General features: G+C 42.4%; 2 protein-coding genes across 6 annotated transcripts in view; one reads left to right on the forward strand and one right to left on the reverse strand.

Annotated features, from left to right (window-relative positions):
• ZCCHC17 (zinc finger CCHC-type containing 17) overlaps positions 1-13,746 on the reverse strand; it is a 45,388-nt gene extending 31,642 nt beyond the window's left edge. For all 5 annotated transcript variants that reach the window (XR_006527742.2, XM_014837960.3, XM_014837961.3 and 2 more), the window contains exons 1-3: positions 13,612-13,746; positions 8,581-8,701; positions 1,760-1,817 (exon numbers count right to left, since the gene is read on the reverse strand). Coding sequence is in view for 4 of the 5 variants with exons in the window: in XM_014837960.3 (XP_014693446.1) it covers positions 1,760-1,817; positions 8,581-8,646 (124 nt within the window). In the remaining variant the exon portion in view is untranslated. The remainder of the gene's footprint in view (positions 1-1,759; positions 1,818-8,580; positions 8,702-13,611) is intronic.
• Positions 13,747-13,848: 102 nt separating this feature from the next.
• SNRNP40 (small nuclear ribonucleoprotein U5 subunit 40) overlaps positions 13,849-27,790 on the forward strand; it is a 32,663-nt gene continuing 18,721 nt past the window's right edge. The window contains exons 1-4 of the mRNA XM_014837965.3: positions 13,849-14,076; positions 16,464-16,593; positions 18,662-18,755; positions 19,940-20,105. Of these exons, the coding sequence (XP_014693451.1) occupies positions 13,933-14,076; positions 16,464-16,593; positions 18,662-18,755; positions 19,940-20,105 (534 nt within the window). The 5' untranslated portion in view covers positions 13,849-13,932. The remainder of the gene's footprint in view (positions 14,077-16,463; positions 16,594-18,661; positions 18,756-19,939; positions 20,106-27,790) is intronic.

The raw sequence follows: 27,790 nt of genomic DNA on the forward strand, positions 1-27,790 counted from the left end.
GTCAGTCCTTTCAGGATGGGACTTAATAATCTTCCCCCTTTAAGGACAGAGAAGCTAAAATACAGTGTAGGAAAGTTAACTGCTTAAGTTATCCAATAAACCTACGGAAGAGCCCAGGATTAGAACTCAGTTTCCTCCGAATTGTTTGGCTCCCTGAGCTCCCCCTCTGAGGTTCGTCTCAGCACAGCTGTCAGACAGATTCTCTGGAAGCTGCCAGCCACAGTCAGAGGCATCACCTGACAGGGTACGGACATGAGTGAGTTGAAGACTGACTGCTGGAAGGTGGCAGGCCTTTAATCCCCAGTGTCACACAAATGCTCAAGTGAGGATGGGATCTTCAGGTACTGGCAGCTATGGCAAGTACACTAACAAGACTATCTGTCTGAGGGGCACGCCTATAGGGATGGGGAGGAGTTCCACCTCATTAAACCCTAGCCAACAAAAAATGAGAAACTTTATTATTGCTGACTGCTGGCTGGAAACTACCGGTAAGCCATTTCTAATGCCAAGATGCGATTTGCAGCACAGTAGTCTCCAATGCTAGAGATATGGCTTTATTAGCCAAAGGTTAGCTGTTGTTTTTTTTGAGGAAGATTTGCTCTGAGCTAACATCTGCTGCCAATCATCCTTTTTGCTGAGGAAGACTGGCCCTGAGCTAACATCTGTACCCATCTTCCTCTACTTCATATGTGGGACGCCTGCCACAGCATGGCTGCTTGATAAGTGGCGGGTAGGTCCCAACCCAGGCTCTGAACTGGTGAACCCCAAGCCACCAAGGCAAAGTGTGCAAACTTAACTGCTATGCCACCAGGCCGGCCCCTGAATTTTTTTTTTGGAGGAAGATTAGCCCAGAGCTAACATCTGCTGCCAATCCTCCTCTTTTTTTGCTGAGGAAGACTGGCCCTGAGCTAACATCCATGCCCATCTTCCTCTACTTTATATGTGGGACACCTACCACAGCATGGCTTGCCAAGCAGTGCCGGGATCCGAACTGGTGAACCCTGGGATGCCAAAGCAGGATGTCCGAACTTAACTGCTGTGCACCAGGCCAGCCCTCCATTACCATCTTTAATAAATCTTTATTTTAGCACAAGGACTTAGCAAGTTGAGTCTCTGGATCTACTAGCAGTGTGATATAGCAGAAAGCCCACTTGGCTAGGCATTAGGAGGCTTGGGTTCTAGTCCTGGCTGTGCCATTACCTAGCTAAATCACTCTGAGTGAGCCATCAGTCTGTGGAACTTGCCTTTTCTACTTAGCACCATTGTTTAAGAAACAAATAAGATCATAGATGTGAAAGAGATTCTCCAAAAATGTTCTACAAATGCCGATCCAATTACAAAGAAAATTTAAAGCATTATATATACAACATATATTTGTAGTGGCTACAATACTATTTCCATTCCATGTGCTATATACTAGAAAACTCACAATGTCAACCTCAGAGTAAGTAGTTGTCCTCCCCCAAAATCCTAAGATTTGGGACTTGCCTAGGGTGGAATTTAGGTAAGAGCTGATTCCAGAAGTGAGCCTAAGTGGCTATACCCCAGGCCTCCCCCCAAGTCAGAGAGCACCATTCTTCTGAGTTAAGATCTGCTAAAAATGAACTGTTATCATTTGCCTGTATTTATATCTCCACACTAAAAACAAAAACAAGAACAAACTACTGTCTGAAAAATGTAGAGCTTATAATTGGGATGTGGTGGGAGTAACAGCAGAGAGCGGAATGGCAGGGCTGAATTTCAAGTTATAGGCTCCCACCTTGCTTCCGACAGCCTGGGATTTTGATAAAGGCTCCATAGTCTGTCACCATAGCAACCTATAAAAACAAACAAAAAAAGAATCAACGTCACACAAATGAGAATCTCTCCTGTGTAGCATTTAACCTAGTCTCCCTGAATTTCTACTTGGTACTGACTGCCTCTGTCTACTGCAAAACTGACTAAAAGTGATGTTCTGTCAAACATTCTTTCTGTTCTTTTTGAAATTTAGACTGACAGGTATGTGTGAACACATTAAAAACACTGGTGAGATAGCACTGTCGTCAGATGCTATGACAGTACCTAGGAATGCCCAAATCCCACACCTTGGGGATTTCCAAAGGAGGTATATGAAGAAAAGAAATAAACAGCAGAAAATCAGGAAATAAAATTACACTTTATATTAGCTGGGACTGCGGCCTCCAATCCCAATACAGAGAACTTTAATACTGTGCAATGGATCATGTAGGACATCCCTTTTTCCTAAACTTCAAATCAAACCAAACCATACAGCCTGCTCTATTTCACTCCAAACCTGTCTTGGGTTTTATCAAGACAATTAGAGAAAAAGCCCACACACAGACATCTGACAGAACCTGAAAAGATATGATTAGAGAGAAAAAGGGTTGCCCCCAGGTCTTTTGCAGAGCTGACCTCAGATGGAGAAGTGAGAGGCTTGATGCATCTATGAAATATCTAATAGCAATGAAAGGCCCAGAACCCTCAAGATAAATCACTATCCCAGACCACCTCTCCCTCTCATCCATCCTCTAGCCCACCCCCAACCCATGGATCGGGATCAAAGTTGCCACTGCATTCTATATTTATCACTCAATTCATTATTACTTATAAAATATTCATTACAGTCTTAAACATATAAACGTTATTTTCTTCAGTAACTTGAATTAGTTGTTTCATCTAATCTAACAGAGGCAATCACTGTTTCAGCTTCACCATAACGAAAACAAGGGGACTGAATAAGACAATCCCTACCACACTGCTATTCATTAACATATACTGAACACTCACGACACGCAAAACCCTCTTCAAGAGCTTTACATAATCTCCTGACACCATATGATGTTGGCACTATTCTTATACTCATTCGATAGATGACAAAACTGATGACTAAATAACTCACCCAATGTTCAAAGCTAGTAAGTAGCAGAGCTGGGATTTGAAAGCAGTGAGTCTTAGCTACACTAGAGCTGCTCATGGGTTCCCTTTAACTATACAATCCTAACAGCCAAAAGCAACGTGACAGAGGCTGGCCCCATGGCTGAGTGGTTAAGTTCACACACTCCACTTTGGTGGCCCGGGGTTCCCCGGTTCGGATCCTGGGTGCGGACACGGCATCGTTCATCAGGCCATGCTGAGGCAGAGTCCCATATAGCACAACTAGAGGGACCTACAGCTAGAATATACAACTATGTACTGGGGGGGTTTGGGGAGAAGAAGAAGAAAAACAAAAAAGAAGACAGGCAACAGATGTTAGCTCAGGAGCCAATCTTTAAAAAAAAAATTGTAAAAAAATGCAATGTGTGGGGCCAGCCCACTGGCACAGGGGTTAAGTGCACATGTTCAGCTTCGGCGGCCCAGGGTTCGCCAGTTCAGATCCCGGGTGTGGGCATGGCACCGCTTGGCAAGCCATGCTGTGGTAGGCATCCCACATATAAAGTAGAGGAAGATGGACACGGATGTTAGCTCAAGGCCAGTCTTCCTCAGCAAAAAGAGGAGGATTGGCAGCAGATGATAGCTCAGGACTAACCTTCCTCAAAAAAAAACCCAATGTGACATTTGACATCTTATCTGCTCCTGGCAACAACCTTCGGAAGTACATATGGGTATATACTTATGTATATATATGGATATATGATAAGTATATACGGAAGTATATACAGTAGGTCCCCATGTTGCAGATAAGGTGGAATAGTATAGGTACAGAAAGAGCACAGGATTTGGAGGGAAAACTGTGGCTTCTACTCCCAGCTCCGACACTTCTTATCTGTGGAATCTTGAACACAACTTGCCTTTCAGGGCCTAAGTTCCCATTTGTGTTCACTTTGCTGCTACAGATAATAAATGATGTGCATATAGTACCTCGCACTGGTATCTGGCACCTAATGTGCATTCAGAAAATTGCAGCTTTTTAATAATTTACAGTCCAAGATACTGAAGCAGAAAAAGGTTAGTAACTAGTGGAAAGGCACGCAACTAACTTAGATACAAGCTAGGCAAAGAACCTCGATCCCATCAGTCCTAGTCCAATGCCTCCTACTTCACTAAGTATCATCATTACTCACTTCAATGTTAGGATGGGAATAGATAAAAACTTCCATTCTTCTCATTTTTTTAATGGCACTTGAACTAACTCTCCAAGATACAGCATTAACAATGGGTTAAGACCCAAAAGTTCAAAAATCCTGTTTTACACTGATGAATATGCTATGCTGGGGTATAGACCAGGCAGTCCTAAAGAAACAGTACAATCAGGCAGATACTAGTACTTAAAATCAAGGCAAGGGGGAACTGGAGGAAGGACTTTAGAGAGTAACCAGTCCAATCCTGCCATTTTTCAAATGAGGAGAGTGAAGACCAGAGACACGAAGTGCTTACCCAAGTTCACAAAGCAAGTTGTTCTCTGTAAAACAGGGCCACACGGATAAAGAAGAAAAGACTTTAAACTTCTAATTACAATAAAAGCAAATCCTTTCTTTCTGGACAAACTAAAGACACTTTGGCTTTTGCTCCAGGGTTCTAGAGAGAGGGTTGAGATGTCTCATATTGTATAATAACATTATTAAAGGGCACAATTATCTACCAAAGTTAAAAGTAGCATCTGGAAGTTGGAGCCCAAATCACCTTGCTGGTGTAAATTAAGACAATCTCACTTCTCAATCCTGATGCTCCACTGTCACATTAGAATCTTTTGAGGAAATATCATAACAGATCTTAATTTGGCCTCTCCCAAAAGGAAAGGTTAATGTGCTCCAGAATGGATGCATGCAACTGTTCAGTTAGGAAAAGGCATTCGTGCCTATTTCCAGCACCAGGTGTTTCCATCGCTGTGTCTCCTAGGGTGCAGTCAGAGTTGAAATTAACAGAATGGCACCTGCTGCAGATGATCACACAGTCTGCCTGGTGTCCCAAGAATAATTAGTCAAATAGCTCAGGGGAAAAAATTCAGTAATTATCTCAACTGAACTCAGGGTTTGGGCAAAATGAATTTACCATCTTCAGATTAGAGGTTGCAGCGGCCTTGAAACCAGGTACCCACATAACGTAAGTGAGAAACTGGAGGCTCAAAGACCTAAGTCACCTGTCCCAAATCACAAAGTTAGAAAGTAGCATGGCTAGAATGGAAGTTTTTGACTTCTATTCCAAGGCCATTTCCACCTTAGCAACACCAATCTCCCCTCAGCATTTCTTCGGCTAAGGCTGGGCTGAGCGAAATCCCAACTCGCAGTGCTGTGCTTGTACCACTACCATGCTTAACCGACTCCAGCACCTAAACGCCTCTCAGAGGATGAGAGAAGGATGAATACTGGCTTCTCAGCTATTCGGTCACTGGGCCCCTCAGTCCTGCCAAGCCTGCTAAGAGAAGAAGTGCTAGGTATGGGCTGTGCCACCAGTTTCTGGAAGGACAATTCGTCCTAAGAGGCTTGGGTTCAACTTCATTCAAACATTTACTGAGCACCTATTTGCAAGATACCAAGTCAGGTACTGTGAAATAAAAACAACTTAAAAAAAGAGATGCCCAGCCTATTTTTAAATGAATTTCAAGTAGTTACCAAGATACTTGAGACAAAGCATGGCTTCTGCCCTCCTTAGTAACTCACTATCTAGTGGAGGAGACAGGCACTTATACAAATAACAAGAGTACACAACAGACTGTGATAAATGCCATAATTGAAGAACAATGACTGGGGAACAACCAGATCTACCTTCCTCCTATACCTCAATTCAGTCAAAAGAGTTCTTACAGGTCTTTTGGTTCCTCCATGCGTTTACATACAGCTGGACAATCCCAGGTACAGTTTAGAAGAAAGTAGACTTGGAGAGAGGACTTGATTTAAAATCCCTGTTTTGCCATTTATTAACCACTGGGCAATTACCTATCTTTTCAGAAGAGTTTCCTTATCCATAAAATGAGAGTAACAGTTTCTTTGAAGAGAGTCAATGACACAGAATGCATGACAATGCTGACATACAATTAGGCTTACAAAATTATTTTTGAATTTTAATGTAACTGAGTCTTACTTGTAAATATTAGGCACTCATTAAATGTTTGTTAGATGAATATTTTGAAAAAATTTCTTCTTTGCAATTTATCAGGAAATTTCTATTTCCCTAATTCTAGTCACCAGTTTTTTTTTTTTAAAAGATTGGCACCTGAGCTAACAACTGTTGCCAATCTTTTTTTTTTTTTCTGCTTTTTCTCCCCAGATCCCCCCAGTATACAGTTGTACATATTTTAGTTGTGGGTCCTTCTAGTTGTGGCATGTGGGATGCCGCCTCAACATGGCCTAATGAGCCGTGCCATGTCCACGCCCAGGATCCGAACCAGTGAAACCCTGGGCAGCCAAAGCGGAGCACGCGAACTCAACCACTCAGCCACGGGGCCACTCACTTCTAAATGATGTTTCAAAATGTGCTCCTGAATACTACGCTAGAACTATAAAGTTCTCTCTGAACACTCCCCTAGCCCAGCCATCTTCGACAGCAAAATATAAAACCTACACTAACTTAAGCTCCCCCTTATTTAAGAAGAAGCTGTAGGTCAGGAGTCACTTTAGAACTCTGAGTGAGTCTGTGGAGGGCAGAGCATGCTTGTCTTTCCTTCGTGCGACACCTGACAGGTGAAGGCTTCACGATCAGAAAGATCAACTTCATCTTCAGCACTGCTACTTCTTTCTGAGCCCTGGTACTTCACTGACCTGTGGGGATTCCACGGGCCTTGAAAAAAGAAGACAGAGGCTTCAAGAGCAGAACTGTTTGTTATTTGTTAGAAAGTTACCCTTTGTATCTTAACTGTTATGTTACCAGTTGGGATCGACTTAACAGAAGTCGAGTCACGATTATCTATAACCGACTGACAGTTACAAAGTCTGTCCTCAAAAGCCTCAAATGATTAGAAGATGAAACTTTTGTCAACTGTAAAGCAAGTACGAATGCCATAAGAAAGATAGAGCTAAAATACTACCTGCACTCCTAAAGATGCTGAAAACAATTTTTTGGCTTTAGTTTTGCTTCAAGAAGAGGGAGATAATATTAAGGAATTCCTACCATGTCTCGGGCATTGTCTTTTTATAGATGATAGCTTATTTAACTATCATGGCAATCCCATGGAAGCAGTTAGTATCTCCACCTAACAAATGAGAAAACTGAGGCTCAAAGAGATTAAGTGACGGTCTCAAGAATCACACAGTCAGTAAGCAAAAGAGCTAGGACTGGAATCCAGGTTTTGTCCGGTCCCAAAGCCTCTGCTCTCTAAACAAATACAATCCTTCTCCTTCAAAGGTTGATCATTCACACAGTCATCAAAGATGGAATGAGTACCTATTATTTTCTACCCTCCTCCCCGGGATTGAGACATACACCAGTGAATAAAACACACAGGGTTCTGTCCTCATGGAGCTTAGAGTCTTGTGAAGAAGACAGATATTAAACAAGTTCACAAATAAATACAGGGTGAGCCTATTTACTTATGGTGGGAAGAAGATCACAGAGGAGATGACATTAGGGCTGAGACACAAAAGATAAAGAGAAGTGGTGGGAGAGTGGGGTAGTTAGCAGCAACTCTGCATGTGTGAAAGTCCTGAGAAGGAAGCAAGCTTAGAATGTTCAGAGCTGTAAGGAGACCGATGTGGCTGGAGTATGAGTAGAGTAGAACAAAACATCATTGTCAGGGTAAGCAGAGGCCAAGCCATGTAAGGGTCATGAAAATGAGTTTGGATGCATTCAAATACAGTGAAAAGCCTAGAGGAGCTGTGAGAAAGCAGCACAGTCCAACCTGTTTTCAAATGGCATTCTGGCTACAATGTGAAGAACAGAGTGGAAAGGGGCTACAACAGAAGTAGAAAGCCCAGTCAGGGCCAGGCAAGAGATGAAGAGCTTAAACTAACGGGGATAAAGAAGTATAAAGAAGTATTCAGACTAGTGATATACTTAAAAGGTAGAAACGGACCAAAGTGGGAGGGAAAATCAAGATCAAATCAAGAGGACAGATCAAGGATGATGCCCAGTTCTAGCATGGGTACTTGAATGGATAGTGGTTCCATTTGCTAAGATGGAAAAGACCAGAAGAAGAAGAGAATTGGTGAGAAAACCAAAAATTTAGTTTAAAACATAAATTAGAGGGGCTGGCCCCATGGCCGAGTGGTTAAGTTCGTGCGCTCAGGCTGCAGGCGGCCCAGTGTTTCGTTGGTTCAAATCGTGGGCGCGGACATGGCACTGCTCATCAAACCACGCTGTGGCAGCGTCCCACATGCCACAACTAGAAGGACCCACAACAAAGAATATACAACTATGTACCGAGGGGCTTTGAGGAGAAAAAGGAAAAAATAAATAAATAATAAATAAATAAATAAATAAATAAATTAGAGATGCTGTAAGGTATCCAAATGAAGATGCCAAGGATGCAATTAGAAGTCTGGAGCTTAGAGGAGGCACATGTGGTAGCCAGACACTCCACGAGCCCTTCCCATTTAAACTGTAATGCCCAAGATATTCTCAAGCAGACAGGAGCTCAAACCCAACTGCTTTTCACCCCTAATCTATGCTTAACATAAATGGCAGATTTTCAAAGCTGAAAGAATATACCTCTCCTTGGAAAATAGTGTAGAGAGCAGGCAGGTTCTCCATGGTCTCGGGTCTTCCTGAATTCATCCTTAATGTTCTATGGCTCCTCCATTTCTCTTCTGCTAAAGCTAATTCAAGTGTCCTGTCACAAAGAAATAAGACAGACAACAATTTGAGAGACATCTGCATTAAAGAAGAAATGTGCAGACAATCCGCAGCTAGTCTCTGCAGAATAATACCATTAGATTTAATGCCATGTACTCTTATCCAAGTGTCTCTTGTCCACTCTAATTGTGGAAGTTTTGGAAGCCTTGATCTTATTTCTTTTCACTTTGATACTTACCCATTAGTCTACTGTTTTGTTTGTTTGTTTTTAATTGCTATTATTGCTATTCTTTTGCCAAGGGAAGGCTTTGGGGCGTGTATGTGTGTATGTGAATGGATTCTAAAAAGGGGAATAATAATAGTAATAAGAGTTAACCTTAATCAAGCACATACTATGTCCAGGCACTGGACATTCAATATCTCATTTATTCCTCAAAACTCTCAAGATGTAGGTTCTATTATTATCGTACTTTATAGATGAGAAAACCAAGGCTTCCAGAGGTCAAATTACTACGCCTATTTCAAAAAGCCAGCAAATGGTAAAGGCAAACTCTGGTTAACACCAGAGTCCACACTTTTAACCACTATGCTAGGCGTTAAACCTGAAAAGATTTCAAAAAGAAAGAAAATAGCTTACTTTTTTTTCCTGGTAAAATTAAAAACGCACATGCTCATTTTAAAAGTTCAGACAATACATTAACGATGAAAAGAAAATCATCCACAATTCAATGTTATTTATGTGCTCTGACTTTTTTATATGTTGAAGTGTTTTTTTTAGTGGAATCATAAAATCACTAATTAATCATTAATAAGTCATTTTCTTACTTAATATGTTTTAGCAATTCATACACACACACACCCCTTTAACGCCTACAAAACAATCCATTGTTGGATGCATCAAGTTTATTTAACTATTTATGAATCATGTTAAAATGCAGATTGCAGTTCAGCAGGTCTGAGGTGGTACCTGAGATTGTACATTTTTAACAAGCTCCCAGGTGATGCTGTTGCTGTCCGAGTAGCAAGTCTTAGAGCGCTGGATCCAGTCAGAAGGGACCTTGGAGATACTCTCACTCAGCCTTCTGGTTTTATCCAGAGAGGAAACTACCAATCTAGTAGCTCTTAATCATGCTCGTTTACTCTGCTGGATAAATCACTGCTACATAAAGATAAATCGAATGGTGCTGCTCTCAGTGCTCTTTTTCCTCCCAATTATACCTGACAGCTATACGACTTGAAACTCTATTGTCCTTGGGTTATCATAAGCAAATACTTTCTTCTCTCCTCAGCCCCCAGCACACTCCCTCACTTTCAGATGATGACTACAGGTCCTACTTGTGGAAAGTCTTCCTGACTTACAATGAGCATCCATGAACCGAACCGCCTCACTTGAAACAGAAATGAATGAAAAGTCTGTCAGCCTTCTGGAGCTTAGTTCTAGTACCATCCCAAGGCCCAGGAACATCCCCATCCTTGAGTTCCACAGGACAACTTTGTACTGTATGATAAACTTGCCCTTTTCTGCTTAGGTCAGCCAGAGGTGGTTTTATTACTTTACTAATAGCACATAGAGAGAGTGGATGCATGTTTGTCAGTTCTTGAGAAATGGCTGATAAACAGCTTAAATCCAAGTATCACAGCCTGGTTGGATCCTGCCTCTTCCATGTCCCAGCTACACAGTCTCATCTCTAGTCCTTCCCTTCCTGCTGCCCAGCACCCTTCACCTCAAAAAACCATCCCAGAACAGAGGTTATTAATCTGAGGCCAATGGCTCTATCAAGACACCTTAATTATCCCACCAACTCTTGGAGCACTAGTGAGGTACAGCATCCACAGAGGCATCAGCGGCTAGGACATCTAAATTGGGCTCAAACATCTTAGTCTGCCACTTGTTCCTCTCTACACAAAGGTCATGGAAAGAGCAATAAAAGCGGAAACAATCTTAAGTTGTTTCTTACAGATTTCTGCTGTGATAAGAGTACGAACAGCTATGTTTAGGGCTCTCCTGTGCTCCTTCTGTAGAACAGCAGCCTGAGAAGCCCTATGCAATTCTTCAAGAAGGAAACTGATATGCATTTTTGAGGGAAAGCCTGAAATACCACAGTAACAGGTTTACAATTTCAGGAAAGTAAAGGGTTGCCACTTTCTAAAAAGGGATTTAAAATTTTTTTTCAAATGTTGTTCCACAGAAACCTAGGGTTCTATGGTGGGTTCTAGGGTTCTATTAGAGGCAGGGATGCACTGTTAACTTCCTGACTTCAGTAGTCATATTGTGCTTATACAGAATGTCCTCGTTTGTAGGAAAACTATTCAGGGGTGATGGGCATCAGGTCAGCAACTGGACTCTCAAATGATTCATAAAAAAATATTATTTGTACTATACCGCCATAATTTTGCGGTTGCTTCAAAGTTTTTTTTTTAAAAAGTGCATACAATTAGGAAAAAACATAACCACACCATGTCCTCCCTCCTCTCGAGCAATGAGAAGTTCAGAGAACAAGATTAAATTGGTAAGATACTTTATAGCCTCTTTGGAGTTTCATTTCATGTGTCACCTTACTGATCTGGCCAAGATTTTCTTTGCTTTTATTGCTGCTTTTGTTTGTTTGGATTTAGACCTGTTGTTATTACTTCATAGTACTAATTGGATAGAACTCTGAGAGTAAAGGGATTTTAATTTATCTTTAACCCAGGTATAAGAATTGAGGGGAGAGGGCCAGCCCGGTGGCACAGTGGTTAAGTGCGCACGTTCTGCTTCTCAGCAGCACGAAGTTTGCCGGTTTGGATCCCAGGTGCGGACATGGCACCGCTTGGCAAAAGCCATGCTGTGATAGGCTTCCCACGTATAAAGTGGGCACGGAAGATGGGCACGGATGTTAGCTCAGGGCTAGTCTTCCTCAGCAAAAAGAGGAGGATTGGCAGTAGTTAGCTCAGGGTTAATCTTCCTAAAAAAAAAAAAAAGAATTGAGGGGAGAATCAGTTGATAGGTGAAAATACTGGGGTATGAGCAAAGGCAGAATAATGACTCCAGGGCCTGTATTCTCAACCACTATTCTACACTGCCTCAAAAAGAAGTCGCAATCCACACCCAAATTTTGCAGAGTACAGCTCTAACACTAACTGGGTCCCAATATTAGAGATTCCAATGAGGAGTAATCAGAAGGGCATCAACATGGAGGTGGCTGCGATGAGCAGGGTCTGGATTCATTCATTCACACACATAACCAAGGACCATTTCTTATTTGGTTTTGTGTTTCCAGTGCCTAGTATACAGCAGGTACCCAAAGTTTTCTCAAATGAGTGAACAGAGCCTTACTATGTGCCAAACACAGAGAAAGAAGGAAGAAAGCATTCTGATCTAAAGAATGTAGGAGAAGGAACTGAGTTCCACACAATATGCTGGACAGGTCAGAAGACAGGAGACTCAAATGCCAAATTAGTGGCCCAGTCTTCCTCACAACGTTCCTCCGGGGGGCCTCTCTAGCTCTTTCTTCTGTTTCTCTTGTAGGCTCATCCTCCTGTTCTTGGGCATTAAACGTTGGAACTACTCAAGGTTCCAACTTACGTGCTCTTACCCACACTTATGGCTCAGTTATCACCTATATGCAAATTACTCTCAAATTTCTACTTCCAACAAAAATCTCTGCGTTCCAAAGCCATAATTCAAATTGCCTCCTGGATGTCACGAATGACCTCTCCCTTCCCCTGCCAAAAAAAGAACTACTCGGTTGCATAAGCCAGAAACCTAGGAGTTACCTTTGATTCCTCTCTTTTCACGCCCTGCATCCAACCCATCACCAAGTCCTACCGATTTTACCTCCTACATATCTCTAGAATCTGGTCATTTCCCTGCAGTTTGTTCCACCCATACCTCAGTCCACGGCGACAACAACAACGCTCACCTAAGTGTCCTATCTACATCTAACTCTCTTCAGATCAGTTCACACTACTGAGCCTGAGGGATCAAGCCACCTCCTCCATCACACACTCCTTCCCCGTCAAACAGAAAAAAGGAAAAAACCCTCAGTGGTTTCCCATCAGTCTTAAAGTAAAAGCTACAAAGTCCTGCAGGGTCTGACCTCCACCCGCCTCCACCTTCATGGTGTACCACACTCCCCTTCATCCTCTTTGTACTGGTCACAATGGCCTCTTTGAGCTTTTCAGTCTTTTTCCTCCCATTTGCCACAGGGCCTCTGCACAGGCTATTCTATGTGGAATATTCTGCCTTCCTCTCTTCACTCAACTAATTAGAATTCTCCCTTCAGGTACCAGTTCAGGCGTCTTTTCCTCAGAGCTGCCTTCCGTCTTCTTTCAGGCACTCATAGCCTCAGGTACCTCTCCTGGATAGCACTTATTTTACGTTTCTTAGTGGGATCATGGTTTAACATGTCTTCTCCCCGCCACACTCGAGCCCCTGAGGTCAGGGCCCATGTTTGGTTCATAATGCATCCTCAACGCTTTGCACGGTAAACAGCAACAGGACGATTAAAGAGAAGGCCTCGTTCACAGGTAGAAGTGCAAATTTCTCAATAAGACCGTGCTCTGGAGAAGCCAGAGTCGGACGTTTCCTTCGTCCCTGTCTCTCTCGGGGACATAGAGCAGGCCCTAGTAAAAGGCTGCAGAATCAGCGGCAGAAACAAGCCGGTCTCCTCACTCAGAGAGGATCCAGGCCTTGTCTCCCCGGGAGCGTCCGGCACCGGGCTGGACACAGCAGGTGCCCGCTTAAGAAGTCAGCCGTCGCGGGCCCCAGCAGCCGCGGAGACCCCCAGGCTCTGCTCTCGCCTGGAGAGGGGACCCAGGCCACTGCACGCCAGACCCAGGACCTCGGGGCCCGCCTCTGCCCTCTGCCAACAAAACTTCAGCTGAGAAGGGCCAGGCTCACACCACACCGCTGAGGCGCCGCCTCCACATTCCGCAGCCACCCATCCCGACCTTCCTAATACTCACTCTCCGTCAGCTCCAGACCCCTCGGCCGCAGCATTGCGCGAAACGCCACAACCCAGTCAGCGCGCTGCCACCCACAAGACACAGCGCGCCTAGGCGGGACGCCACCTCCATCCACCAATCCTGAAATCCTATTCCAGTGACGTCAGAGAGAGCGGACCAATAACAGAAGACTGTCCAGGGGGCGGAGCATAGGGGGTATTGGAAGCCGATTGGTTTCTCCAAGCCGGAAGTGCCGGGGGAAGGAGTAACTCGGAACCAATCGTGTGGTGGCTGAGGGTGTCGGCGCGGTCTGTGGCGGCGTTAAGGAGAGCGGCCGCCGCCATGATAGAACAGCAGAAGCGCAAGGGTCCGGAGTTGCCGCTGGTTCCGGTCAAGCGGCAGCGGCATGAGTTGCTGTTGGGAGCCACGGGGTCGGGCCCCGGAGCAGGGCAGCAGCAGGCGGCTCCTGGAGCTTTGCTGCAGGCGGTGAGTGAAGTAGAAGCGGCCTTCCGTCCTCGGCTCATCTTCCTCTCGGAGCGCTGCGCCGGGCGATGCCGCGCCGGCCCTTTCTCCGCTCTGTGGGGGCGGAACGAGGATTTCTATTTGGAGTTAAGGCCGAAAAATGCTGTCCAAGCGGCCCACAGCCCTCAGAGGCTGCACCCGTTTCCCGGGTTGACGCCGGTTTCGCCGTCTCCACCGCCCGGGATGCGGCGTTAGAATTAGAGTTAAAGATCTTGAACTCAAAACCGGGACCGGGGCTTTCGAATCCTAAATCTTTCAGGATCCAGCATAGGGTAGACATCCAGAAAAGTTTGTAGAGTGGTTGGAGGAAGGAAGGAAGGAAATGAGTGATACTGGTTCGCTTTGGGACTTTGGACGAGTTGCTTTTCCCTTTATTTCTCTGCACTAGCGCTGTTAACAATTGAATAATCGCTCGCGGTCATTGAGCCCGTGTGCCAAGTGCTTTGTCTGTGAAAACTCCGTTAATCTTGGTAACAGCTTAAGAGTAAGGAACTGTTATTATTGTGGAAAACCAAACTCTTTTTCTAGTAAGTGATAGGAACAGATTTTAAACCCAGAGTCCATGGTCTTAATTACGTTTCTTGTAAGATGGAGGTAGTGATCACACCTCTCCTTCTGTGCTGTTAGGGTCAGATGAGGAAATGTGTGTGTCCACTCAAGCAGGGGTCAGTAAATCCTATTTGGCACCGTCCTCAAAATATATGCAAAATTGCTACCACTTCTCTCACCTCTATCTTAGCTTTGAATCTATTACCTCATTATTATATTATTATTATATTATTGTTTCATTATGGCAGTAGAGTCCTAACTGGTATTCCTGTTTCTGCTCTTAAATGTCAATCTATTCTCAATCCAGCAGCTGGAGGAAGCCTTCTAAACATCAGATCGTGTTACCCTCTGCTGAAAACTGTCAGTGGCTTTCCACTTCACTAAGAGTGAAACCAGAATCCTTACATTCTTTTGCACGCTTTTTTTTTTCCCCTTTACCTCTCTGATCTACCAGTTTTCTATGGCTCGCCCTGCTCCAGTCACACTGGCTTCCATGCTCCTGTCTCAAAGCCTTTGCATTCGCTGCTCCCTCTGCTCTAGTGCTCTTCTTCCAGATGTCTGCACGGTTTACACACTCAGCTCCTCCAGGTTTTTGCTCACATCTCACTTTTTCAGTGAGGACTTTCCTGACTACCCTATTTTAAATTGCAGTACCTCGTACTCACTAACTCACATTGCTGCTTTGTTTGTCTCCATAGCACATACCACCATCTGTAGGTTTTACTTCTCTCCCTCCATCCCACTAGAACATGAACTCCATTGTTTATTTTGTTCACTGCTGTTTTCCCAGGGCTGAGAACAGTCCCTGGCATGTGGTATTTTTTCTGATAAATGAGTAAGCCGGAAACTACTGAAGAAATTTGAGGATTATTGATATGGCGTATTTATTCTTCCACTAAGAAGTAAGGGTATCAGCTGAGATTTCAGTGAATTGCCCAAGCCTAGGCTTAGTGTCAAGACCATAATCAAAACTACTTTCCCCAGAGGGCCACCCTGGTGGTGTAGTGGTTAAGTTCACATGCTCCGGTTCGCAGGCCCAGATCTGAGGTGTGGACCTACACACCTCTCATCAAGCCACGCTGTGGCAGGCGTCGCACATATAAAATAGAGGAAGATGGGCACAGGTGTTAGCTCAGGGCCAGTCTTCCTCACCAACCAAAAAAAAACTACTTTCCCCAATAATCTGTGTCTTGCAGGTTTGTTGGAAAGCTCAGTTCAATCATTCATTCTTTAATTGAGCTAGAGACAGAAAACAATGTTGAATGACATAGGCAGGGGCCCTGCACTCAGAGAGCTTCTTTTCTAGTAGGGAATAAAGACAAAATGTGTAAACATACATAAGGAGGGTGATTTCCAGTAACAGTAAGTGCTGTGAGGGAATACAGTAGGGTTCATGGAGTAGAGGGGCAGTGGGGTGCCACTTGAGTTTGAATGATCCAGGAAACACTTTCTGGAGAGGAAACATTTGAAAGGAGCCAAACACAGGAAGCTTCAAGGGAAGATCTTAGAACCAGTGCAAAGATCCTGAGGCAGAAATGAGTTTAACTTGTTTGAGCAATTAAAAGTTGGCTATGGGACAGGAGCCGAGTGAGGAAGGAGGAGGTACACGCTGGAAACTTTAGTAGGAGAGTGTCGAATTGGAGGCGTAAGTTATGTGAGAAGAGTTGTCTTTCTCTAAATTGAAAGAAAGCCGTTCAATCATTGTTTTCCTTGTCTTCTTCCTCCACCCCCCACTCCCCTGTTTTGCAGCCACCTTTGTCTGTATGCAGTGACTACCCTGTACTTCTCTCTCTTTTGTTTAGGGCCCTCCCAGGTGTTCCTCCCTTCAAGCCCCAATCATGCTTCTCTCGGGACATGAAGGGGAAGTGTACTGCTGCAAGTTTCACCCCAATGGATCCACCTTAGCGTCTGCAGGATTTGACCGACTAATACGTAAGGCTTTTTGGTTTTTTTGGTGTTTTTGTTTTGAGGAAGATTAGTCCTGAGCTAACATCTGCCAATCCTCCTCTTTTTGCTGGGGAAGACTGGCCCTGAGCTAACATCCATGCCCATCTTCCTCTACTTTCTATGTGGGACGCCTACCACAGCATGGCTTGCCAAGCGGTGCCATGTCCGCACCTGGGATCCAAACTAGCGAACCCCAGGCCGCCGAAGCAGAACATGTGCACTTAACCGCTGCGCCACCAGGCCAGCCCCATAGTTTTTGAATTTGAAGTAACTGCCCTCTGCCCAATAGTGATTATTTTTTAAAACCTTCACTGCCACAGAAGGTATCGGTCTGAGTTGGTCACATCATAAACTACGTGGCTAACATGCTAAAATAGGGTCATGAAAATGCTGAATGGTATTGGGTATAAAACTTGGGGTCCATCTGGTAAATACAGAAGGAATTATGGTAGTAGTTGGAAAGCGAGTTGCTCTAGTTTGGGAATATCTTCCTCATGGAGGCAAATCATGAGCTAATGTAGCAAGACAAAGAGATCCAGATTTAGTGGGTTAGCGGGACTGATAAAGAGAGAACTTTTTCCCAAAGGTGTGAGGCTCTCTCTTGATCAGAACCTTAGCATATAGGAAGGAAGGAGGGGGGTTGCTAGAGTGACGACTCACTTGGATAATCTACCTGTACATCATTAGGATCTGCTACCAGATTCCCAGCTACTAGTCAGGAATACCCATTTTTGAGAAATAGGTGGAAAAAATCAGTTTGGGGTCATTAGAAAAAGCAAGAGAGGGGCTGGCCTAGTGGCACAGTGGTTAAGTTCGCACATTCTGCTACTCAAGCGGCTTGGGGTTCGCCGGTTCGGATCCTGGGTGCGCACACGGCACCACTTGGCAAACACCATGCTGTGGTAGGCGTCCCACGAATAAAATAGAGGAAGATGTGCACGGATGTTAGCTCGGGGCTGATCTTCCTCAAAAAAAAAGAAAACAAGGGCCGGCCCGGTGGCGCAGCGGTTAAGTTCACACGTTCCGCTTCTCGGCGGCCCGGGGTTCGCTGGTTCGGATCCTGGGTGCGGACATGGCACTGCTTGGCAGCCATGCTGTGGTAGGCGTCCCACGTATAAACTAGAGGAAGATGGGCACGATGTTAGCTCAGAGCCAGGCTTCCTCAGCAAAAAGAGGAGGACTGGCAGTAGTTAGCTCAGGGCTAATCTTCCTCAAAAAAAAAAAGAAAACAAAAAAAAGCAAGAGAAAAGATAACGAAAACATCTGACTTTTTTTCTTCTGGCATCATTTGCCACATTGTGAGATGAAATGAGTCCTTTGGCTCTGTGCTTATAACCCTCTACCTCAGGGTGGATGATATCTGTCTTCACTGTCTGTTTTGATTTAGATGTTTTAGTTCTGTGATCCTTAAATTTACTGGTTGGCCAAGTATCTGGAAGGCTTAGGGACCTTTGCAGAACATCCTTGAGTTGCTGATATGCTTAATTTCATCGAACAAACCAGGAACAGTTTTATCAGCAGAAAAATAACTATCTGTGTGTGCTCCTTAATAGTGCTCACCAAACTTCTGTCCTTGCTAGACCAAGCTCCCTCAGTATAGGAACTGTCTATTCAGTTACCCCCTTTTACCCCAGCGCCTGGCATGTAACAGGTGCTTAGTACATGTGGAACAAGTAAATGTGGTATAAAATCATTGCTGTGTGACTTTCAAGTCAGTTGCAGCTCCCTAGGTTTTCCATAAGTGCCATCATTTTGCAATCTGCTTATACTCATAGCAGACAAGTAGTAGTGAGTGTCAACTTTTTTTAAATTACAGGAAAAAAACTTAAGATTTAAAAAATTATATCCATTAACTCAATTTTTTTAACATGAAAAGTGAAAATATTGTGTTATTTTTGTTTTAGTATCAGGAGAATTGGTCCAGCTGGTAGAACTAATAGTGTTCCAGTATAATTTCAGAACTGTTGTGGTACATTCCTAAGTCCCCATTCCGTGGCAGATAATGAGTTTCCTTTTGCCTAGTAACGTTCACAGAACCCCTGTCTCCCTCCAGTGCTGTGGAATGTCTATGGTGACTGTGATAACTATGCTACGTTGAAGGGACACAGCGGAGCAGTGATGGAACTGCATTATAACACAGATGGCAGGTGAGGATTCTGCATCATCGAATGACGGCTGCTTCTCATACTAATTCTTGGCATCCTTGAGCTTTCTCTCAGGGGCCATGCCGTCAGAAACTACTCCATTTTGGGCAACTGCTTTGTTACCCTAGCATCGTCACACCAAGTGGGCTGTTTATTGTTCCATGTGCGCATTTATGCATACATCATCTCTGCCATCTAAAATCTCAAGAGCCCAGACAAATTTGTTTCTAAGATGCAAAACAAAGTATAATTTTTATATGTAGAAATTAGCTTTTTCTATTATAAAAGTAATGATATTTATTGTGGGAAACTCAAAAAAAACCCCAAAGAAATAGCCCATATTCCTACCACTGCAAAGATAATCATTGTTAATATTGTGATACGTTTTTCTCGAGCCTTTTTCCTACTCAAAATTGTTTGGTTTTTACGTATATGTTGAGCTACATGTATGATCTTGTCTGCTGTTTTTTTTCCCCTTAACCATATTCACCTATGTATCTGTTTATCATAAGCATTTCAATGATTGCATAATTTTAGAATAACTAGATAATATAGAAATGTGGTTGTACAAAGTTAATGAATCCCACTAGGTATTTCAGTAAACATTCATTGTTTTACACCTCTGATCTCTAAAATCTTAGGGTTCTCTGAATCAACTGGTACGTAGCCTTGTATACATTGTCCCTATTAATATTGGAGTATAGAAAGCATTCTAAAATCAGTTATAACTTAGAAATCATCCTCAGAGACAACATGAAAGCTTTGATTTTTAAAGGAAGGGTTGGAATTATGGAGCCATTGGGTCTGGAGTTGCCACAGTCTGTCTTCCCTCCACAGCAGGGAGGGGTTAAACCTTTTCAGGTGGGAGGACGTCTTATGCATAAAGTGTTGTCTGTCACAAAGGAGAGAAGGATTGAGAAAACTGCTTATTCAGTGTACAATATGTCATGGGGACTGTCAGAAGGAAATTTCTTTCACAGTTCATAGGGTGGACCTCGTAACTGGGTCTAGGGGACCAGTAGGATTTTAGTAGGTAGGGTGAGGCGTTCCAGCATCACATGCCAAACTGTCAGAGCACGAGACATCCATGATCTTGAAGAGTTTGGCACATGTTGGCAAGGGGGAAAGATAGATTGCTATTGTCTGTCGTCACTGATTTCTTTTTTGTTCTTCCTCTTACTTTCTAGTATGCTCTTCTCAGCATCCACAGATAAAACTGTGGCCGTGTGGGATAGTGAAACAGGCGAGAGGGTTAAAAGGCTGAAGGGACATACTTCCTTTGTGAACTCGTGTTATCCGGCCAGGAGGGGCCCCCAGCTTGTCTGCACTGGCAGTGACGATGGCACAGTGAAGGTAAGTGTTGGCTGTCTGTGTGTGGCAGCTTCTGAGGTGACGTAATGTGAACCTGATCGTGCCTTCCCACCTGTGCTGTACCCTCCTCTCCAGAACTTTGCCCTAGCACTCGTTTCCCAAAACAGACACTTTTTTTTTTATTGAGTTATTGATAGGTTACAATCTTGTGAAATTTCAGTTGTACGTTAATGTTTGTCAGTCATGTTGTAGGTGCACCACTTCACCCTTTGTGCCCACCCCCCACCCCACCTTTCCCCTGGTATCCACTAAACTGTTCTTGGTCCATAGTTTTAAATTCCTCATATGAGTGGAGTCATACACAGATTATCTTTCTCTCGCTGGCTTATTTCACTTAACATAATTCTCTCAAGGTCCATCCACGTTATTGCAAATGGAATGATTTTGTTCTGTTTTGCAGCTGAGTAGTATTCCATTGTATATATGTACCACATCTTCTTTATCCATTCGTCTCAAAACACTTTTTAAGTAAGGTTAAAATAATTAGCAGTTTTTTAGGTATCCTATAGAATAATACTAGAACCATATGGAACCATTGTGACTTGGAATAGAATGGACCGCCTGAATTGGATTCTTGACTCAGCTGTTTACTTAGTTGTGTGATCTTGGGCAGGTCACTTTTCTGATCCTCAGTTTCTCAATCTTTAGAACAGTGACAGTAATATACATGTCTTACAAAGCTGTTGTGAAATTACAGTCAGTGTGTAAAAAGGTCAGTACATGGTTTAGTAACACAGAATGGGATCTTAAAGGTTATTTAGTCCAAAGATTTCCAACCTGTCTGCATATCAGAATCACCTGAAGAGCTTGTTAAAAATACCCAGATTCTGGTTCAGTAGGTCTGCAATTGGGAATTTTTTTAAAATTAAGACTTTATTATTTTAGAGCCATTTTAGGTTCATAGCAAAATTGAGGGGAAAATACAGAGATTTCCCATATACCCACTGCACTCAAGCATGCCTGGCCGCCTCCGTTATCAACATCCCCCACCAGAATGGTACATTTCTTACAATTGGTGAACCTACATTGACACATCATCATCGCCCGAAGTCCATACTTTACATTAGGGTTCACTTTTAGTGTTGGACAAACCTGTGGGTTTGGACAAATGGATAATGACATGTATCTATCACTATGTTGTTATACAGAGTATATTCACTGCTCTAAAAATCCTGTGTTCCAGCTATTTATCTTCCCAACCCCTGGCAACCACTGATCTTTTTACTGTCTCCGTAGTTTAGCCTTTTCCAGAATGTCATATGGTTAGAATCATACGGTATGTAGCCTTTTCAGATTGGCTTCTTTTCGCTTATTAATATGCATTTAAGATTCCTCCGTGTCTTTTCATATCTTGATCATTCATTTCTTTTCAGTGCTGACTATTTCATTGTCTGGATATACCACAGTTCATGTATCCGTTCACCTACTGAAGGACATCTTGGTTGTTTCCAAGAGTTGGCATTTATGAATAAAGCTGCTATAAACATTCATGTGCAGGTTTTTGTGTGGAACTAAGTTTTCAACTCCTTTGGGTAAATACCAAGAAGCACAATTGCTGGGTCATATGGTAAGAGTATGTTTAGTTTTGTAGGAAACTGCTGATCAGTCTTCCAAAGTGCCTGGACCATTTTGCATTCCCACCAACAGTGAATGACAGTCCCTATTGCTCCACATCCTCGTCAGTGTTTGGTGGTGTCAATGTTTCGGATATTGGCCTTCCTAGTAGGTGTGTGGTGGTATCTCATTGTTGGTTTAATTTGCATTCCCTGGTGACAAATGATGTGGAGCATCTTTTCATATACGTATTTGTCATCTGAATGTCTTCTTTGGTGAAGTGTCTGTTAAGGTCTTTAGCTAATTTCTTAATCAGCTTGTTTGTTTTTTTATTGTTGAGTTTTAAGAGTTCTTTGTATATTTTGGATAACAGTCCTTTATCAGATGTGTCTTTTGCAAATATTTTCTCTCAGTCTGTAGCTTGTCTTCTCATTCTCTTGACGTTGTCTTTCGCAGAGCAGAAGTTTTTAATTTTAATGAAGTCCAGCTTATCAGTTATTTGTTTCGTGGATTGTGCCTTTGGTGTTGTATCTAAGAAGTCATTGCCATAACCAGGCTCATCTGGGTTTTCTTCTATGTTAGCTTCTAGGAGTTTTATATTTTACGCTTTACATTTGTGATCCATTTTGAGTTAATTTTTGTGAGAGGTGCAAGGTCTGTGTTTAGATTCATTTTTTTGCATGTGGACTTCCGTTTGTTCTAGCACTGTCTGTTGAAAAGACCACCTTTGCTCTATTGCATTGCCTTTGCTCTTTTGTCAAAGATCAGTTGACTGTATTTATGGGGATCTATTTCTGGGCTCTCCGTTCGTTTTTTTTTTTTTTTAACGATTTTATTTTTTTCCTTTTTTCTCCCCAAAGCCCCCCAGTACATAGTTGTATATTCTTCGTTGTGGGTCCTTCTAGTTGTGGCATGTGGGACGCTGCCTCAGCGTGGTTTGATGAGCCGTGCCATGTCTGCGCCCAGGATTCGAACCAACGAAACACTGGGCCGCCTGCAGCAGAGCGCGCGAACTTAACCGCTCAGCCACAGGGCCAGCCCCTCATTCTTTTCCATTGATCAGTTGGTCTGTTCTTTGGCCAGTACCACAGTGTCTTGATTACTGGAGCTTTAGAGTGAGGCTTGAAGTCAGGAAGCGTCAGTCCTCCAGCTTTGTTGTTCTCCTTCAATATTGTGTTCGCAATTTTGGGTCTTTTGCTTTTCCATATAAACTTCAGAATCAGTTTGTTGATCTCCACGAAATAATTTTCTCGAGTTTTGTTTGGGATTGCATTGAATCTATAGATCAAGTTGGGAAGAACTGGCATCTTGACAATATTGAGTCTTTCTATTCACAAACGTGGAATCTCTCTCCATTCATTTAGTTCATCTTTGATTTTGTTCATCAGAGTTTTGAAGTTTTCCTCATATGGATCTTGTACATATTTTGTTAAATTTATACCTATTTCTCTTTTTTTGAATGCTAGTATAAATGATATGGTGTTTTTAAAAATCAGAATTTTAAACGTGTTCCTCAAGTGATTTGATGTAGCAAGAATGACATTTTAGGAACTGTTGATCTCATCCAGCATCTTCATCTTACAGATGAGGCAAATGAGACCTAGACATGGTACCTTATTTCAAGAACACACTGCTTTGTAGTACCAACCATTTTATTCTTTCTTTGACACTAATTTTGGACTCTGGGTGGTGTTTTCACGATTAAACACGGGGGCCTTCAAAGTAGTACATCTGAGAAACCACACTAAACTTGTGATTGTTGCTTTTTAAATGAATTTGATTTTTTCCATAATTAGAGGTGGTGACACCGACATACTGGATTATCTGCTTTGAAAAGTTTTTCTACTAACTGGTTTTTTTAATAAACCTAATCTCTTGGGGCCCCCTTGGTGCTTGGCTAGGAGGAGAGTCTGTGGCTTCAGAATGGTTCCACAGCCCAGAGCTCTTAACCTATTTGTCCTACAGTTGGAGAGGCTTAACAGTAGCTGGTTCGATAATTGGCATTTCAGAGGGAAGTCAGAGATGAGAGTGCCCTGATGAATTTTGTTAACAGACCCTTATTGAGGGCCTGCTGTAATAAACATCTAGGAACTTAATGTTAATTTTTGCCTTTCCTTCCTTTACCTTTTCTCTCACTAGCATTTTGTCTTTTGTTCTTTATATCTGTCCTCCTGTTTCTCTTTCTGTCTCTCCTTAGCTTTTTCTTTTTCTACTACACTCTCTTGTGAATATGTCTGTCTTTTTTGTCCTTTGCTTCCTTCAGTTTCTTCTCCCTTAATTAAACTTGATTTGAAATGATTATTTTAACTTTATTACTCAAGGTAATATTTTTTTAAATGTGCAGTATGTCACATCACCTAAAGGTGACTGCTTTTTGACCAGTTCCTTATTTTTAATTTCAACATATTATTTCTAATTAATGCTTCATTGAACAGCCTTTTACATATGCTTTTAGGTACTTGTCAAGTTGGAATGCTTTGTTATTTTCTGTTACTTGGTTTGTAAGTACAGGAATTTAGTAACAGCTGCTTATCTAAGGGGGAAAATGTCATGTTGCTTTTTACTTGTCAGGGTTCTCAACAGAAAGCAAAGGCTTCAATAACTCTTGCATTCTCAGTCTAAACGTGATATCCTGGGCATTATCCATACTGATAGTTTGCAGACTTTTTAGCAGTTCATTATTTTTTCTAATAAAGCAATTAAGTGAAATCATAATATGTGTAAATTGTTCCCTTTCTCCAACAATTCAGTCCTAGTGCCTTTACATAAACCAAAGAAGGGAAGGCTATTCGAGTTAGGTGAGGTGGGCCAGAGTGGCCCAGAGTGGGGTGTCAGAGCCCAAGTGAGGTGAGGAGAGCATCCATACAGGATGGGGCAGTCAAGTATAGGGAGATGGGGACTGAGGAGGGTAAGGAGGGCATCCACACAACACAGGGTAGGTATTGCGGTGTGGAGAATTAGAGGGGGAGCAAGAGGGAGCAGCCCAGCATGGAGAGTCAGTGCTCTAGCGGAGTAAAAGGGTCATCTGCATGTTGGTGGGGGAGACAGTCTGGGTGTCAGAGCCTGAGCTGAGGGTGTGCCCACACAGGGTGGGAGCAGTTCAGGTAGGGAGGGTGACGCTGAGCAGGATGAGGATGGCATCCCTGGGGAAGGGCAGCCTGGAGATGGTTATTAGAGCCAGACAGAGTAAACAGGGCATTCACACAAAGAGATGATCCAAATAGGATAGGGAGGGGGTCCACATAGGGTCAGCCCCGAATGGGAATCGCAGTTCAAACCAAGGAAGGGGGACATCCATGCAGGAGAAGGATGGAAGAGGATATGGGAGATTGGTTACGTACAGGAACCTTGATCAAGTAAGTAAATGTAATAAGTATAATGGGAGGCAGATTTCTCAATACCGAAAAAGAGAAAACTAAAGTGCGTATTCTATTGTTGGTGTTGAATTGGAAGTCTCAGTGTGAACTTAGAAAAAATAGATGTAGACGTGAGTTTACAGATCTGTGTGTGCCTCTGTGTACACGTATTGCCTAACTGTCCACTGAGAGTTTAGGAACAACAACACCCCAATAGCAATGAGTGCATCTGCTGCACAGGTCTTGGCCTATACCATTTTCTGCTAAAAGGAACCAGGGCTCCTTAATTTAGGACTGGGCAGAAAAAGTACATGATGAGCCTGGAACATCTTGTGCAAGAAAGCTTGTCAAAAGAACATCTTATTCAGATGATCAAATTGAACATTACCAGTAATGGGACAAATCAAAATCGTGAGCCACTCGATAGAATGTGGTGAAAATGCAGCATCACTTCAGTGATATTCTGCAAAGATTTGTAACTTGACTGTAATCATGAGGAAACATCAGACAACCCAAAATGAGGGACATTCTACAAAATAACTGTCCTATAATTTTGAGAAGTGTCAAGGTAGTGAAACTCAAGGAAAGTCTGAGACTCTTCAGGCTGAAGGAGACTACCTGATAGCTAAAGTCAACATGTGATTCCGAACTAAATCTTTCTGCAATAAAAGACATTACTGGGACAAGTGCTAAAACCAGAAGGAGATCTGAGGATCAGATGGTAGTAATGTGTCAGTGTTAATTTCTTGATTCTGATGGTTGTGTTGACATTATGTAGGAGAATATCTTTGTAGGATAGACACACTAAAGTATCTAGGAACGATAGGCAGTTAGGTCAGCAACTCTCAAATGATTTAGGCAAAACAAATGTTCTCTTCCAACTTTTTTTTTGTCAATTTGTGAATATTTCAAAGTAAAATAGTCTTTTAAAAACGATGGTTGTCTAGAACTAAAATTCTGAAATATTTGAATCAGATTTTAAGTGGCTGCCATAGCTTTTAGAATAAAGACGAAGATTGATTTGACCTGAGTAGAGAATATCTGTTAAAACAAAGATTGTAGTAACTCTGTTAAGATATGTGGAGCTAGATTATCAGGGCCTTGAATTCCAAGCTAGGAGGTCTGGGCTTGATTCTGTAGCCAGAAGGATTGAGGTGCAGGGGTTGGGTCTCTAGAAGAGGAGAGAAGCACTCTTTTTGGACCATTGATCTGAGTAACTAAACCTAAGCCTTTCTAGCTCATGTTTCCATGAATGAAGTAGAAACTACGTTTCATCCTAAACTATGAGAATTGGGAGGAAGAGGCATCTTGGCACAGAGACAACGCAGTCTCTACTTGTTTACCACAGGATTGAATTTAATCCCGTGGCCTTTACTGAGATTCCATGGCTGGTCCCTTCCTTTTTTATGACAACCTTTTAAAACACAGTCACCCCAAAGTCTTTCTCTTCTGAATGAAATGACCTATACTCTTAAAACATTTCCGCGTGGCTCATCTTCTCAAGTCTGTAGTCATTTATTGAAACATCTCTAGGCCCTCTCTATTATCCTCACTTTAACAATGTAGACCCTTGTCGTATTATAAGCTTATTTTTTAAAAAAGAGAACCAAATTGTTTAAAGTATGGTTTTCTAGAGTGGTTATACCTAATCATCTTCCTTCCTCTCCTTTTATTAATAAATCAAGCAGCCATTAAAAATAATGCTAATTTTCTAAAATAAGCATATATTACTTCTGTAATTATAAGAAATTAGCGCACATTTTAATACTTTTTAAGTTAATACAACTTTAATGTAATAGAATCTAAATAGAATTTAGAATGGACTAAATTCTAGTCCTCGTTTTGCTGTTGAGTTGCCGGGTGTTCTTCAAGTCAGTTCTTTCTTTGAGCTTTAGTTCCTCATCTATAAAAGTTGGGGTTAAACTATATCGTCTAAGCACAGTAACTTTTAAATGTTTTTTATCACAGCCCACATTAAGGAATGCATTTTATACTGTGACCCAGTATATACTCCCCTCAGTACATCTATATGCTTTATGAACCAACCCTTTCTATATGTGACATTTGCTATCTTCCTTTCTGTAATTTTTTTGAGATAAAATTCACCATTTCAACCACTTTAAAAAGTACACAATTCAGTGGCTTTTAGTACATTCACAATGTTATGTGACCATCACCACATTCCAATACCAGAACATTTTCATCACCCCCAAAAAGAAACTGCATACTCATTAAGTGGCCACCGCTTTTCCCCTACCTTCCAGCCCCTGGCAGCCACTAATCTGTTTTCTGTCTCTACAGACTTGCCTGTTGTGACTATTTCATATAAATAGAGTCATACAATATGTGGTCTTTTGTGTCTGGTTTCTTTCACTTAGCATAATGTTTTCAGAGTTAATCATATTGTAGCATGTATCAATACTTCATTGCTTTTTGTAGCTAAACAATATTCCATTGTCTGACTACACATCTTTTGTTTATCCCTTCATCAGTTGGTGGATATTGGATTATCTCTACTTTTTAAAACTATTGTGAAGAATGCTGCTACACACATTCATGTACAAATTTTTGTTTAGTCATCTCTTTTTGTTTCACTTGGGTATACATCTAAGAATGGGATTGCTGGGTCATATGGTTATCTGTGTTTAACTTTTTGGGAAATGTCCAAACTTATAACCAGCCATATCGTTTTATATTCCCACCAGCACTGTATGAGGATTCCAATTTCTCCACATCCTCACCAACACTTATTTTCTT

Source organism: Equus asinus, chromosome 5 (assembly GCF_041296235.1).
Source record: "Equus asinus isolate D_3611 breed Donkey chromosome 5, EquAss-T2T_v2, whole genome shotgun sequence".
Lineage (NCBI taxonomy): Eukaryota > Metazoa > Chordata > Mammalia > Perissodactyla > Equidae > Equus > Equus asinus.